Source organism: Astyanax mexicanus, chromosome 1, assembly GCF_023375975.1.
Source record: "Astyanax mexicanus isolate ESR-SI-001 chromosome 1, AstMex3_surface, whole genome shotgun sequence".
In the NCBI taxonomy this organism is placed as follows: domain Eukaryota; kingdom Metazoa; phylum Chordata; class Actinopteri; order Characiformes; family Acestrorhamphidae; genus Astyanax; species Astyanax mexicanus.
Window position 1 is genome coordinate 59450663 of NC_064408.1, and position 15772 is coordinate 59466434.

Sequence of the window (15772 nt, forward strand, 5' to 3'; positions counted from 1 at the left end):
TTGTCTAATGTCTCTTAAGGAACAAGAGTTCAAGAATACAAGAAATGTGCATGCTGCTCTGTGCCATTCTATTTCTGTATTGCCAGGTAAAGTTCACCACATGCTCATGCCACCTGTACAGTGTTCATTTACTGTTAAGTAGCCTGTTTTAAGGGAATCTCTTAATAATCTGCCTTAATCACATTTTTTTGTTTTAACAGATTTCTTCTGTGGGTGAGTATATCAGCAATCAGCACTTCCTTATTTACAGGATATATATCATATAAGGTCATAAATAAATGCATGTGATTTGCACAAATATATGAATGAGGTATAGTAGTACAGTGTTTAAACCAGTATAATTATTCAAGAAGTAAATTACATATATTCTATGCATATACTTTTAGCAAGGGAACTGGACTGAACTGTTTGTATAATTGAGTATGTATACATGCCGTATGTCTACTCTTTTAGTCTTGTAATTTGAGGCACTGCTAAACTGGCAAAACTAAGGTCTATACTTTTATACAAGATATGAATATTGAACTGCAAAAAAAATCATATTATTAATGTATTGTTTCGGTGATCTCATAAAAACACACTTCACAAATCACATTTATCCACTCATCCTCACTTAAGATATAGATATAGATTTTTGAGGCACCATACAGGGCAGCCAATTAGTACAGATATGTTTTGTATATTTAACTCTCTATATCTTGCTCTTGGGCTCATCCACATTACACCTGCATTTGCTGAGAGATAAAGGATCATTAAAAAAAAAAAAATCCAGCTCAAGACCAGCTGGTCGTCCAGAAAAAAAAACATACCCTATGTATGTATGTTTTTTCTGGATGACAATCTGTTCTTGAACTGGATTTTTTTAGCAGGGTAGTTTTCACAAATAGTGTCCTGAACCAATTCACCAGAGTTACATGGTGCACTGTTGCAACAACAGTGATGCTGTTCACCCTGTTACAGTCAGTTCAGCAACATAATGTCATCAAAGCTGTTATTTTAAGGTTATAGCGAGAGAGTTTTTATTGTCCTTATATTGTTACTTCCCTGAACAATAAACAAGTGTTAAACCTGGCCTGCTTTTTATTTTTACTTTGATGTTTTAATAGGGGCTACCAATCAGACATACATTGCAGAGGTGATGATCGAGGGAAATGCAAGCTTGGACGTCTCTGCTTTTCTGGCTGGACTCCAGTGGCTCGCCACAGACACAGCGACCATCATGGAAGCTACATTAATAGCTCGTAGGTTAATTACACTGACAGAAGCTATTCATTGCTATAAATCTGCTATGAACCATTTGGAGACTGAAGCCTGCCAGACACTGACATTTTCAGCACAATCTCAGCTAGAATGTGAAATTGTAAATGTGTCATTAATCTATTTAATTATTAAATCTACTCCAAACATTTTTAAAAGGTGCACAACTTTTTAAAAGGTGCTGATATAATGTGAAAAAATACATTATTAAACATAAGACTTTTGAGATCTGAATGTATACACGGGTGTTAGCTGCATATTGTTGAATGAGTCCTCCTCTACCCCATCTAGTGGCTTAATTAGAGACAAACTAGAAACCATCCACATTAGCTCAGTAATTCAATCAACATTTGACAGGTAAAAGGTACAATACATTCAGAAATACATTGTAAAATCTATTTATAGTTTATATAGGTTATATAACTTATATCCAATAAGTTTTCCTAGATTTACCAAATTTGTCCTCATTACCCCTTTAACCACAACTAGCTCTACACCAAAATAAAAAAATCACAAAAGGAGTGAACCCTATTTTTAAAATGTTGTGCCACTGGATTGCTAACACGAGTCCCCTATATGGCACTGTGGTGTTCACAAATCAAACACTATGGTGTTTTTACCTACAAACATTGAATAGCATTAACCACATTACATAAATTACAATGATAATGATACTTCTACTTCATTCTGGGATGTGGAAAGTTTTTTATTTGTCTTGTGTACTGATGCTGAGCGCAACTCCCTTTATAATATATATAAATATCTATAAAAGTAGACCGTTTAAGTATTCTGGGGTTGTATTAATTATGTTTCTAGAACAAAACTCAGGGAATTATACTAGTGTTTAGGCAGAAGTTCAGTTTTTATCCCGCCAGCAGGATTGTGAACTCCAGAGGGTAAATGCTATTAAGTTATTTGTTTCTGAAAATATTATGTAAGAAGATTTAAGTATAAGGTTGTATTTTTTTAAACAAAGACATGATATGTTATATGTTATGGAGATCCTATCCTCTTTCCTATTTCCTAGTTATACAAGAAAGTGACTGCAAAATTCTAGTGGGAGCCCACAATCAAGTCCTTAATGAAAAAAGCTAAATGTTTAAAAAATAATATATATAAAGCTACTCAGTTAGGATATTCCTTTACATTACCTATATTCCTTATATTTAGAAAGTAGTAATAAAATGATTAAACATATAGAGGGCCCTATTTTAACGATCTATAGCGCACTAGGTAATTGCGCTTTGTGCAGCTGGATTAAGGGGCGTGTCCTGTGTCTTTGGTATCTTGAGGGTGCGAAAAAGTAATTAAAATTAAATTAATATAATTAAAATTAATTAAAAAATTAATTATATAAAATATAAACGTATAAAAAAACTACTTTAAAACAATCACAGGCTTTCAGTGCGCAGAATAATAAAAGTCCATTGCTATTTTAAGGACGCGTGCGCAAGGCGTAAAAATAGACTGTTGACGGGGTGTAAGATGGCAATGCGCCACGCTACACACCTTGCGCGGGGTGTACGATAGGGCCCATAAACTCTTATTTTGCTTAATTTCTCCATGTGAACCAATTAATTTTACAGTCACTCAGGACTTCCTCTGGTGGGCTGACAAATCTAAAAGAGTCCCCTGAGCAGGTATTCTCCTCAATAGAGAAATGTTAATACAGGTGCTATGCCGAGTGTAAAGCAGATAAAAGGGGGATATTAAAACATAAGTGCTTGACCTCAGTAATGAGACTGAATGCAATTACTGTAAATCCTCAAAACTATTTTAGTGCAGCAAAAGTTAGACAAACTCCCTATATTTCAAAAGAAACTGATCAGCATTTGTCAGTACACATACATTGTGCAATGTGCTAGTAATATTTAGGTATATTTTGAAACGGAATCAATTAATTTAGTTATTCATTAGTTAGTCTGCCTGATCACTCTCTATTCCAATCCACCCCAAATTATTACATTTGAATATAGATATTGATACTAGTCAACTGTAACAAAATGAAAGTTTTGGAGGACAATAAATGTTTGATTTTTATTCAGGAAAATATTGATTTAAAAAAAAAAAGTTCAGGAAACCGCCATATTATTTTTATTTATTATATTTTGACAGTGTCAGATTTTCTTCAATTTCTTTATATTTTTATTAGAATTACAATAAAGATTTTCAGTAACTTTATATGTAACGCTTGAAAAGAAATTGTAAAGATATGAGCATGTAATATTAGGAAGAAAAAAACCCTGTCTGTTAAGGGGTTAATGATACTAATCATATTTGTATGTTTGTGTTTTCAGAGTGTGAAATCATTGGTGACGAGACCACATGCTGGTGTGAGAATGGCTATATTTGGAGTGATGTTGTGTGTGACTCTGTAAATACTTGCTGCAACACTGTCAAATGTGTGGCAAACATATCTGACTACACACCACTATGTGTACCAAAAGTTAACGGTAAGCTTTGCTATAAAATCATTAATTTTGTAATAACCAGAAAATAATTCACAAAAAAAAAATTCTAAAACATCCTGTTTGTTTTTGGTACAGTTTCTCTGGTTGGAACTATCGACACGGCACTACTGCCTGCAGATTTGGAAACTACAGTACGTTTGAAGCTCTTTCATCCAAAATGAAGATGAAGACTGAAGTGACACAATTGTGCTCAAGACTCTTAGGAGCTGTTTCCTAGAAAGGGATTAAGCCTAGTCTTGGACTACACAGCATTTTAAGTAGAGATTTTCCATTGGCAGGACAAATAGTCTAGGACTAGGTGTAATCCCTGTCTAGGAAATTGACTCTTATAGTTTTGGTAAATGTAGTGTAGAAAATACCATGTATACTGTCATTACTGTTCAGGGCCCAGTTTCCCAAAAGCATCTTAACATTAAGAACATCTTAACATGGAGAGAGAGTGCTCAGTGTGAAGCTTGCTCAGCCATCTAAGAATCACCTTAGTGCTAAGAAACTGGTGAAAACCTGTGATTAGTTGCAATTGCTTAACCCTTTCTTGGTAAATGAAGTCATTTCATTTTAAATTAAGGCTTAAATTAAAATTTTAATTAAACTAAGATTTGCTTGTTACATATTTAGTATAAATGTTTTCTAAGAAAAAAGTAATAATTTGTGTAAAAAGAGTATACTATTATAAAAAACATTAAATGGAAATATTGTGGCGTGGAAGAGGAAGGAAGACCCGTGAGACTCATGCTTAATCCTCAGTTCGCGCCCGAACATAAGCAGAGCCGGCGTGAATCCCGTCGTCTCCTGCACAGCGGAGCGACAGGCCAGCAGCACTACCGGCAGGTGCCTGTCCCAGTCACGCTGGTTCTTGTCCGACACCATGGCCAACTGCGCCGCCAGTGTGCGGTTAAAACGTTCCACCAGTCCATCACTCTGCGGATGAAGGGCCGTCGTCCTGGTCTTATGGATTCCCAGGATGCGGCAGACCTCCGCCATGACCTCCGACTCGAAATTTCTCCCCTGGTCGCTGTGCAGTTCTTCCGGAACCCCGAATCTGCAAAAGAACTCCCGCACCAGGATATCCGCAGTAGTGACCGCCCCTTGGTCCGGCACTGCGTAGGCCTCTGGCCACTTCGTGAAATAGTCCATCGCCACCAGAACAAAGCGATTTCCAGAGTCCGTCACCGGAAAGGGGCCCAGCACGTCCACGGCCACCCGCTCCATCGGGCTGCCGCACTGGTAAGGGTGAAGTGGGGCGCGGGGCGCCCTCGAGGGGCCCTTCTTGGCAGCGCACACGTCACAGCAGTGCACGAAGAGTTCCACATCGGTTCTACACCCAGGCCAATAGAAGTGTTGCCTCAGGCGCTTCAGAGTCTTGGTGACACCAAAGTGCCCAGCCCCAGGTGACCCATGAACTCCCCGTAGGACCGATCCCCTAAGCGCCCGCGGTACCACGACGGTGTGACATTCATACTGAGCGCGTGTACTGCCCACGATAATTCGTGATCCGCCCGTTGCGCATCGCGGAGCTGCTCTACGGACACCTGAGCCACCCCGACAGCGCCAGTAACATCCCCGGAGATTGCAGCGCAGCGTGCAGTCTCAGCAGATTTCTCCTCAGCACGAGCACAATGTTTACAGTCGGCGGCCACACACGGCCGGCGCGACAAAGCATCCGCGTTACTGTGGCCACGGCCCGGGCGGTGCACAACCTCAAAACGAAACTCCTGGAGTCTAGATAACCAGCGCGCGAGTTGGCCCTCGGGCTCGCGGAAATGCATGAGCCACTGTAGCGAGGCGTGGTCGGTGCGCAGCAGAAAGGGCACCCCATACACGTACGCTCGGAAATGTTTAAGGCTTTCGACCACTGCGAGTAGTTCCCGGCGCGTTACGAAATATTTGCGCTCCGCCTTGTCCAGGCGGCGGCTATAGTACGCTATTACGCGCTCGGAGCCGTCCTGAACCTGCGACAGGACTTCTCCGAGGCCGTGGTCGCTCGCATCAGTATCCACAATGAAACTCTCAGACACCTTCGGATACGCTAGAGTCGCACAGCATTGCACAGGCGGCTTTTTAGCTCCTCGAATGCCCGCTCCGCCTCGTCAGACCAGCGGAATTTCACACTAGGCTTAGTCAGAGCATGAAGCGGCGCTGCCACGTCCGCGAACCCCCTAATAAACCGCCTGTAATACGAGGCGAGCCCCACGAAGCTGCGAACCATTTTTGCGTCTCGCGGTGTGGGCCAGTCACGGACCGCCTCCGTCTTTTTGGGATCGGTTTCCACGCCAGCACCGCTCACTACGTGGCACAGGAAGCTCACGCGCTGCCTTAGCTGATTACACTTCACCGGATTGAGCTTCAGGTTAGCCGCCTGAATCGCGCCGAGCACCATTTCAAGGCGAGACAGTGCGGAGTCGAAGTCGGTTCCGTGCGCCAAGACATCATCCAAATAAACGACGCAGCACGACCGCGGAACCCCGCATAAAACACGCTCAAAAGTAGCCGGATGGGCTGGGCGTCACCCGTGTTTATCGAATGAACCGCAAGGTTAGTTTTAGTACACTCGCGCTCAGACACAGCGAAACTCGTGCGAAAACGGCCGATCAGTTCGCGCAAACGGAGTTGTTGGGGACCAGATAAACCCACACAACTGCGCTCCAGCATCTCCTCTATCGGATCTCAACCCCGCATCCAGCGGACCCTCTACCGTATCACACACCGAATCACACACATTCCCTCCCACCAGTTCACTTACCCCTAACTCGTCGCGTATCTCTAAGGGGAGTCCAGTCACCAGCACCGAGCCCCGTGCACAGTCAATGATAGCTCCGACGCGTGAGAGCAGGTCCTTGCCCAGAATGCACGGGTCGTTGATGCGTCCTACCGTGTCCACCAGTGCATTCACCGTCACTCCATTCAATGTGCATCTCAGGAAGTAGCCGCTGAGTCCGGCAGTTCCGGAAACAGATCCCGAGGGTAAGCATAGCGTTCCTGGGGCCACCGCAACCCTCACTGGGTGGTCCCGGCTCCGTTTCCCGGCCGGCTGCAGTGCGCTCGCTTGTGGCCACGCCCCCCGCAGCGCCAGCACTCCAGTTGGGCATCAGACCGGCTCCGACCCCACCTCTGTGAATCACGGGCAACCGGCGATGACCCCCGCGGTCCAGGATGGCTTGAGAGGATGAGTTCGGACCGCTCTGCCACCTCCACCGCAGACTCCAGGGTCTGCGGGTCGGCCAGCCTCACGTGTTTGCGCAGCTCGCTCGGCTCGAGGGCGCGCAGAAAGTGATCCAACGCGAGCCTCCTCTGGGCCGCTCGCGGAAACGTTGGGTAAGCTTGGCGGGTTAGCAGGGCCCTCTCCGATGCCAGCACGCCCAGTGTCTCTCCCTGCCGTCGGTGTCTGTCAAGCCCGCCATCCCGGAGGCTTGCGCCGCCATCATCGCGCCGTCCGTTCCGCGAGTCGGCGCCGCTGTCCTCGCGCCATCCGCTCCGTGAGCCAGCGCCGCCGTCCTCGCGCCATCCGCTCTGGGAGCCAGCGCCGCCGTGCTCGCGTCGTCCTCTCCCCGGCCACGACCTCCGAACAGCCCGCTGGCGCCGTCAGGTCCAAGTCCACTCCGCTGGAGAGCCTTGCCTCTAGTCCGTTGGTCCGCTGTCTTCCTCCTCAGCCGTTCGATTTCCCCTGCCAGCAGCTCAATATCTTCCAGCAGGGTCACTTCTGACACCAAATGTGGAGTGGAAGAGGAAGGAAGACCCGTGAGACTCATGCTGAATGCTCAATAGCTCCTTTATTTAACAGGCTCGCCACTCACTCACAGTCTTTAACAAGACTAGGAGAGCTAAAACCATTAACCCACAGAGCTTAAATAGCCCAAAGGCCACCAACCCAGCTGTGTGTCTCCCAGATGGCAGATCCAGAGTGGTGCCCACCCTCTCTGCATAACCCCTCCCAAGGGAGATGCCCCACCCCTGTCATCCTCGCACACAGGAGAACAGAAACATGCCTACAGGCAGCCACACACACAACCCAGAGCCGCCACAATATGTTACAAATATTTCTCTATATTTAAACATAGAAGTTTATTAACAACAAGGAACTTGAAAGTCTGAATAGTCAGGATAATTCTTTTTCATTTCAGCTGCAAACTGAATTCGGGGCAATGAATGGGTTCAGTTCGCTAAATGTAACAAAAAGAACCAGGTACCACATTAACATACCTCATCAAACATTTCATTTAAATCTTTTATTTATACTACTACTATAACTGATGTACCATGTCTTTGTTTTGTCATACACTAGTGGTGATGGTCTGGATTTTGTGGTGAATCTCAGTGCCATGTTTAAGACCACAAAAGTAGAAGGCATACTTTCAACAGTTCAGCAGAGTAATGCAGGAATTCTAAATATAAACGTTACCTCAAGAGGTAAATATAAAAACCTCATCTACACATTAGTAACATGACCATTTATAACATGAATTCATTTGTGACCAGTGGTTGAGTGTTCTTTCCCTGTAAGTGTAACTTTCTTTTTTAACAATCACAGGACTGGTCAGTATTGATGTCCCTACATGGAAAGTGTGCTATCAATCAACGCGAAAGCTTAGCTGCACTATTGAAGAAGAAATGAACAGCTGCATGTGGCAGATTTCTCGGACTGACCTGGGAACACAGACAGTAGGAGCTGGAACAGAAGTCGACATCTTGTCTCTACCAACATGTACCCTTGACACAGCTATCTTGCTCTTAAACATCACATCGTTTTGGGCAGGTGAAGTACCTACGTCAATTATTCATTAACTGTTTGATTGTTAGTAGTCACAAGGTGACAACTACATACATATATTATCATTTACTGTAGTTCTAAACCTCACAGCAAGAAAGTAAAGACTTAGTCTAGACTCCAAACTACAAGCATAGAAAAATAATAGAACTTTATAGACCCACATAGACCACTCTGTAGCCCAGAGTCAGTATCATTAGTAACAGTAACAGAAAGTCTGGTAATAAAACACTCAGCCTAAATTCTGTTTTGTAATACAATATAAATTGGGCTGTCTGCATGACAACATCCCACCGTCTTCCCCCAAATTATTATGCAGCATTTTATACAGCACACTTTCCCAAATACTATCTTAGACGTTTTTAAGGTTTGAAACGTATCAAGTTACTTACCTAGTATTTTGTTTGAAGCTCAAACCTATTGGGTGAATACCTAAAATACCTGTAAAAGACAAAACTACCAATAAATGCTGCAAATGACAAAAATAATAAGTCATTGTTATAAGTGAAAACAAGCTAGATTAATAAGTGAAATTAAAATGACCCATTTCAAAACCATACCTTTAAATATATTAAGCACAATCCATCGTGTATTAGATCAGATGTTCATCCATCAGAATATCATGCCGTATGTCTGCCTTTGTAATGTTTTGTATTGGAACTCTACATCACTATATTTGGCGATGAAGGCCTATGCCAGAGATGTATACAAGTTGCTTCAGGCAATTTCAAGAGAAGAGCTGTGCGAAGTTGTTTGATACGCAGGTAGAGAGGAAGTGAGGGTTTATATAGGGAGGTGAGTGGAAGGAGTAAGGGCGTGGATCAGTCTCCCATAATTAAGTTATATTCATTCATATATTCAACTCCACTTTATAATACAATACAAATTGTGCTGTCTACTTGACAACATCCCACCATTTTCCCCCAAATTATTTTGCAGCATTATATACAGCACACTTTCCTAATTACTGTATTTGAAGCTTTTAGGTGTGAAACGTATCATATTACTCACCTAGTACTAATACCTGTAAAATACAAAGTTGAGTATGAAGGACAGAACTGAAGCAATATGGTAAATGTGATATTTAAAGAAGAATGTATAGCAAGTATGCTAGTTTACTTAGCAGTGTAGAAACTTTAACTAAGTTAGTTCAGCAAAATGTCAGCATCTAAAGTGAGTGTGTATAGAAATGTATTGAATGTATACTGCTGTGAGAGAACAGCATTACATTAAACATTGTGATTTGCATTCCTGATTTTAGTCTCTAGACGAGCATTTCTCATCCCTGGCTCTGGAGCTAGACTGCTCAGCACTTTTTATTTATTTTTGTATTGCTCAGAACACAACTAAACAGCTATGCTATTTTTCCTACTCCTTTTGCGTGTAATATCAGCATTCCTAGCATTTTTCTAAATGATGAGTTGGATTTAAGTGTCAGCAATGTCCCTGGCTATTCTTTAACTATTTTCTTCATTTTGTTCATTTTGTTATTTCTCTTTTTTCCCTTTATCACATTTTAGGAACATACACTTGCATTTTCACTGGAAGTGCAGGAACAGTATCACATGCAGCCTCTGCAGATCTAATGGTCGCTCTCTTACCAGAGGAAATTAATGTGACAAGTATCCCACCGAATCCAGATTGTTCTGTGGCACAACAAATTCAGGTTAATGTGACGTGTTCCATTTACAAGAGTAAGGAGGAATATACGGTTGCAATAAATGACACCAGGTTATCACCAGCAGGTATTTATAGACTTGTTAACTATGAATGGGCACTTAAACAAAGAAAAAGTTGTAAATAGTAAATAGTTATATTATGTTTTAAAGAATATACAACCACAGGATAAATATTTTGTTCATTATTCATAAGTGACTTAATTATTAGCTTTACAAATTCAGCATTTACTGGATATTGAATGACTTTTACATGGTTGAGTAATTTCATACAATCTTTATACACGTACAGTATGTCTCTAATAAACATATACATATGATTTGACATTATTTTTCAGACCCCAACTCTGCAATTATTAGCTATTACAGAACTTTCACCATCAACTGCCTGGGAACTCGCCTACAGTCTCTGATCGCTTACTGTAATGTCACAAACAGTCTGGGCCAGAACACCACTGCTCCTCTAGATGTGCCAATAATATATCGTAAGTATTGCAGTAATAACCAAAACTCACACTTAAACCTTTATCACTAGCAGCTTAACTTGACAACCTTGAAGTAAACAAAATCTTTCCTCAGCTGGAGATCCAGTTTGTGAAAAAGACGACCCATGGCCAAAAACAAAGAATGGATCGAAAGCAACAATACTCTGCACTGAACCCGGACGAGTGGGAAAAAAGGAACGACTATGCAGTTCTAAAGTTTGGCAAGATCCAATCGACCTGTGTATTAAAGAAGCGCTAAATACAGTGGCTGCAGCAGCTGGGGTAAGTATAATATACACCATCATGTAGAAATGCCCAAAATGTGGAAATCTTGTGGAAGAAATATGCATTTTGAATTTTTTTGAAAACCAAACAGAATGTAATGCCATGGGGCCCTATTTTAGCGGTCTAAAGGTGAGCCGTCAACTGTGCACCAAGCAGCTTGATTTAGGGCGTGTCAATATGTGTTTGGTATCATGAGGAAATAAAAAATATGCCTTGCGGGGCTAAAAATGCGCATGAATTAATTATCTTAATAAATCATGTGTTTTGGGCATAAAGGTAAATAAATCAAACAGTGTATCACTTGCCATTTCCTCTCTTAAATTCAGGTGTGCTCTGACTTTGGTGGATTGTTTTTTTTATGGTGCAGTGCCTCTGCTCTTCTCAGCAGAGGAAACTGACCTGTGTGCTCACACTGTGAAGGTGTGTGAGCAGGTCATTTGCAGGAAAAGCAATGTATTTTTATTTAGTATTCCGTTTATGCTGATGTAAAATTTGGCTTGTGCAATAGGTAGAAAATACTGAGAAAAAATGTGCATTAATTCAACTGTTTCTTTTTGTTTGTAGGACTTTGAAAAAGGAGTTGGGGCCACAGAGGATGGGGCTAGTCTTATTTTTGATAATCTCAAGAACACCACTTCAGTTCAGAACACATACGGTGATGTGAAGGCCACCGTAAATGTTTTCAGCACAATGAGTCGAGCATCCTCCAGAGTCACAATGGGAGAGACACTACTGCCAGTAAGCTTTTTCTAATGAAAGCAGAGTTTTGACCTTATTGTACTAAAGCAAATCACTGCTCTGTGATAATATAGGTGTGATAACTAATCATTTACTGCTACAACAGTGAGCCTGTGCATTGGGAAAGCTGTGCGTATGTGGAACATATTATATACCATGTTTGTAGCACTCTGGCACTATAAGCAAGATTTCAATATGCTGGTTAAAATGCTGAGCTATCAGAACAATTACATTGTGAATTGAGAGAAGAATAATTGTATTTTAACTTTATTGTATCTTACCTTTCAGAATTTCATTGACTCCGCGAGCAATATATTGAACACAACCTGGGACACTGATGACAAGAGTAAAGTCAAATTGGCCACAAGTTATCTGACATCTGTGGAAGAACTGGTAAAAAACATCAGACTAAATACCAGTGAGGGACACAATGCTTCAAACGTCCAGCTCCAGGTTTGCCGAAAATCCTCAGTCTGCAACAGAACCGTTTTCAATGTGGAGGTGGAGGTGAACTCATCTGCTTCTGAAGTGAAAACAATAGGATTACAGAAAATTGCATCTCTTCTCCCAAAAGGCGCCTTTACGGACGCAATATATCCAAGCCTGGTCGTCTCTGCCACGGTAAACGACTCAGGACCTGTGAACATCAGACTGGCTTTTCCAACATCTGTAGATGATAAGTCTTATTCTACGCCACATTGTGTGTTTTGGAACATTACAAGCGAACGATGGTCACAAGAGGGCTGTAACTACACCCAGCTCTCTAGTAACATCAGCTTCTGTGACTGTGATCATTTGACGTCTTTCTCTATGCTGTTGTCCAAGACCCCTGTCGACTTGCCGTTTATGGATCAGATCACCTACATCGGACTGGGAATCTCAATCTGCTCTCTGGTTGTCTTCATCACCATTGAGGCTTTGGTGTGGCACGCCGTCGTCAAGACCAACCTCTCTCACTTTCGCCACACCGCCCTGATCAACATTTCCCTGTGTCTCCTTTTAGCGGACTGCAGTTTTGTTGCTGCCACGTTTCAAAATATCCTCACAGACACGTTATGCATACTGTTGACAGTGGCTCAGCATTTCTTCTACCTAGCCATGTTTTTTTGGATGCTGTGCTTAAGCATCATGCTTCTCCATCAGCTTATTTTTGTCTTCCATCCACTGAGAAAGAAGGTGTTCATGATTCTGTCCATGACCATCGGCTACGCTTGCCCGACGTTGACTGTGGGAGCGACGTACATGTACTACGACAAGAGGACTGACGTCCACTACTATAGCCGATCAACCTGCTGGCTGACGTACGATTCGCCGATGAAAGGGTCCATCCACGCTTTTCTCTTTCCTCTTGGAACCATTATTTTCATAAATATGTTTTCAATGGTGGTGGTCATTGTCACCCTTCTCAAACCTGCTGCAGCAGAGAGCAACAAAAAGGATGACAAAGAGGCAGCTAAGAGTATTATAAAAGTCATCATCTTCCTAACGCCAGTTTTTGGAGGAACTTGGATCTTAGGCCTCTTTGTATTTCTGATGGACGACAACAAGAGCATCAAGCCCTTAATTCACTACTCCTTCACCATAGTTAACTCCTTACAGGTACTACTCATATAATTACTCCATAAGAAGGACTTACTCCATGTAGAACATTCAATTAATGGCTCTTTTATATTTCTCCTATTTTATATTTTATTGTAGGGCTTGTTCATTTTACTGACAGGATGTTTTGGTGAAAAAAGGGTATTGTTTTTCTCTTTCTTTCTATCAATAGTGACGTAATGGTTTTGTTATTGATGGCATTGTATGGGCAAGAATTATGCTGTTTATTTTTATTGTGCTTTTTCCTATTAGGTCAGAGATGAAATTGTGAAACTTGTGATTTCTGGAGTGAGTATATGAGCATTACAATTACAAAAACTATTACTAAACAAGCTAACAAAGATACTCAACTGAGTTACCCATGCTCCACCTGCTTTCATAACTACAGTATCTAGGTTAGACAAGCTGTATAGCAACGCTCAGAAATGACAGTTTCCAGTGAAATTTGCTGTGCCAGTCCAATACAGTCCAATCTTAGAACTGAACATGACTAAATAATATATAATAAAATATATAATACTAAAGCAAGTAAAATCTATTTTGCCTTGGTGTAAAAAAAAATTAAATTCAGTGATTAAATTAAATATTGCAGTGGGGGTGGGTTTGTTACGTGGATGGGACCATGACTGTCTAACCCCTTCTCAGCATTTTGCTAAAGGTGCTACGCATTGCTTAGTTGTAAAACAGAGGGTGGGTGTTGCAGAAGGGTTACCCAGTATATTAACTGCATGCCACTGGTTTGTTGAGTTTACAGGGAAACTTGTTTCATTCCATGTTATCACCTGGATTGACTTATGAACAAAGCACAATGCAAAATTGATAACAAGACTAGCATTTATTTATGTATTTTAATCTTAATGCTACAGCATGATTAGAAACAATTACAAAATGTTAATGTAACAAAATCAACTGTAACAACTGCTCTTGTTACATGACAAATATTATAAACCGACATCAGAGGAAATAATCACATGTAATAAAACTAAGTTTTACATTGCATCTCAAGTTTTATTTGGTTTTATTCCAGTTTATATTGCATTGAAATATGTCAAATAACAACATAGCGCTCATAGCTATAGCTGTAGGATTCTGACATCATTGTAAAGCTTGTCCGTCCTAAAAACAGTTCCTTTGTGGGTGAAGCATGAATAGCTCACTTTAAAAATCACTTATTCTACCCTTTCAGCATTTCAATATTCTGTGTATTTCTGTATCTTTAGAGGTCAGCCAAAAGTGAAAGCAAGAAGAACCTGACAGTTTCCACTGCGAAAAAATGATGCACCCCTAAAGGTTTGTGAAAACAACTGAGTTGTGTCTAATTTCTATTATTGTGTTTTAAGAATTTTAGAACGCTAACAGGAAATTGTAATACACCCCAAATGGCTCCTCTCTCCTCACTGTTCTCTTAAATTACAGGGGTTTAAAACCAACTCACTGAGGAACAGGAAGTCACAGCAGTGCACTGGAGAACAGACACGGGGTGCTCACAGGTTAATAAGCCTTTTGTAAAGAAGAATAACGCTACTTCACCCCGTTCACATTTATGAACAAACAGAGATGGACAGAGAGAACACTGTAAATATGTTAAACACATGAGCTTGCAAAAGTATTCATGCCCCTAAAAGTCATTACACCATGACTGGATGATAAATAACACTTACACAAATTGTTCCAGCCAGTATTGTATTACAAACCATTTGGATTTAGGGAATAATCTTGTTTAGGCAGTTCCTGTAAGGTATGATACAATTTCCCTTTTCTTTACTATTGACTCAATATTGCTCAATGGGATATCTAAAACATTTGATCTAAATCAAATCAAATGTGTTTTTATAGTGTTGACACAAATCAGCTTCTTAGAAAACAGTAATACAAAACAAAACACTGAGGTATGTGTTTAGCTCTATGTCTAATTGCCTTAAAATTATATTTGGTCTTACTTTAAACATTTTACCTTTTTAATGATTTAGGCCAATGTGAATTCTCATTAGGGCAATATTAAAAATATGTGAAGGAAATAAATACTTCAGTCACACATTAGTTTTACATTACAAGTCATTTGTAATCCAGAATATTCTAATGACTTTAAAGGAATTCCAATACTTTTGCAAGGCACTGTGTATATTAAATATTTGTAAAGTCACAAAAATATAAAAACTGAATAGCCAATAATTTATTGTAATTTTGAAAATATCAGAACTCATTAATGCTGCACTAAGAAATAATGTATCTTGCATTTGTTGATATGAAGCCATGTTTGATGAAATTCTTTTAATGCCTTCAGCAGCATTTAGATTAGGTGAATTAAACAATGCATCATGTATATATCAACAGAAGCTGATATTGTATATATTTAGAAAGTATCACACTGTTATAATGCTATGGCACCCATGTTAGCTAGATAGTAGCCCTGCTTCTCTTGTATCATTTGTTCTTCTGATACCGGTTTGACTGCAGTCATTTTATTGTTAATATAATGTAAAAAGTTTATTTTCC

The 15772-nt window shown here is 40.8% G+C and overlaps 1 protein-coding gene across 1 annotated transcript; it reads left to right on the top strand.

Moving 5' to 3' along the window:
* The first annotated feature begins 422 nt into the window (after positions 1-422).
* On the top strand, positions 423-14553 carry adgrf3b (adhesion G protein-coupled receptor F3b). The gene is made up of 15 exons (XM_049468618.1): positions 423-435; positions 1107-1241; positions 3555-3710; positions 3804-3859; positions 7850-7911; positions 8011-8135; positions 8257-8481; positions 10014-10238; positions 10508-10654; positions 10749-10936; positions 11504-11677; positions 11966-13276; positions 13376-13417; positions 13529-13564; positions 14497-14553. The coding sequence occupies exons 1-15, from the start codon at positions 423-425 to the stop codon at positions 14551-14553; spliced, it is 2952 nt and encodes a 983-aa protein (XP_049324575.1).
* The last annotated feature ends 1219 nt before the right edge of the window (positions 14554-15772 follow it).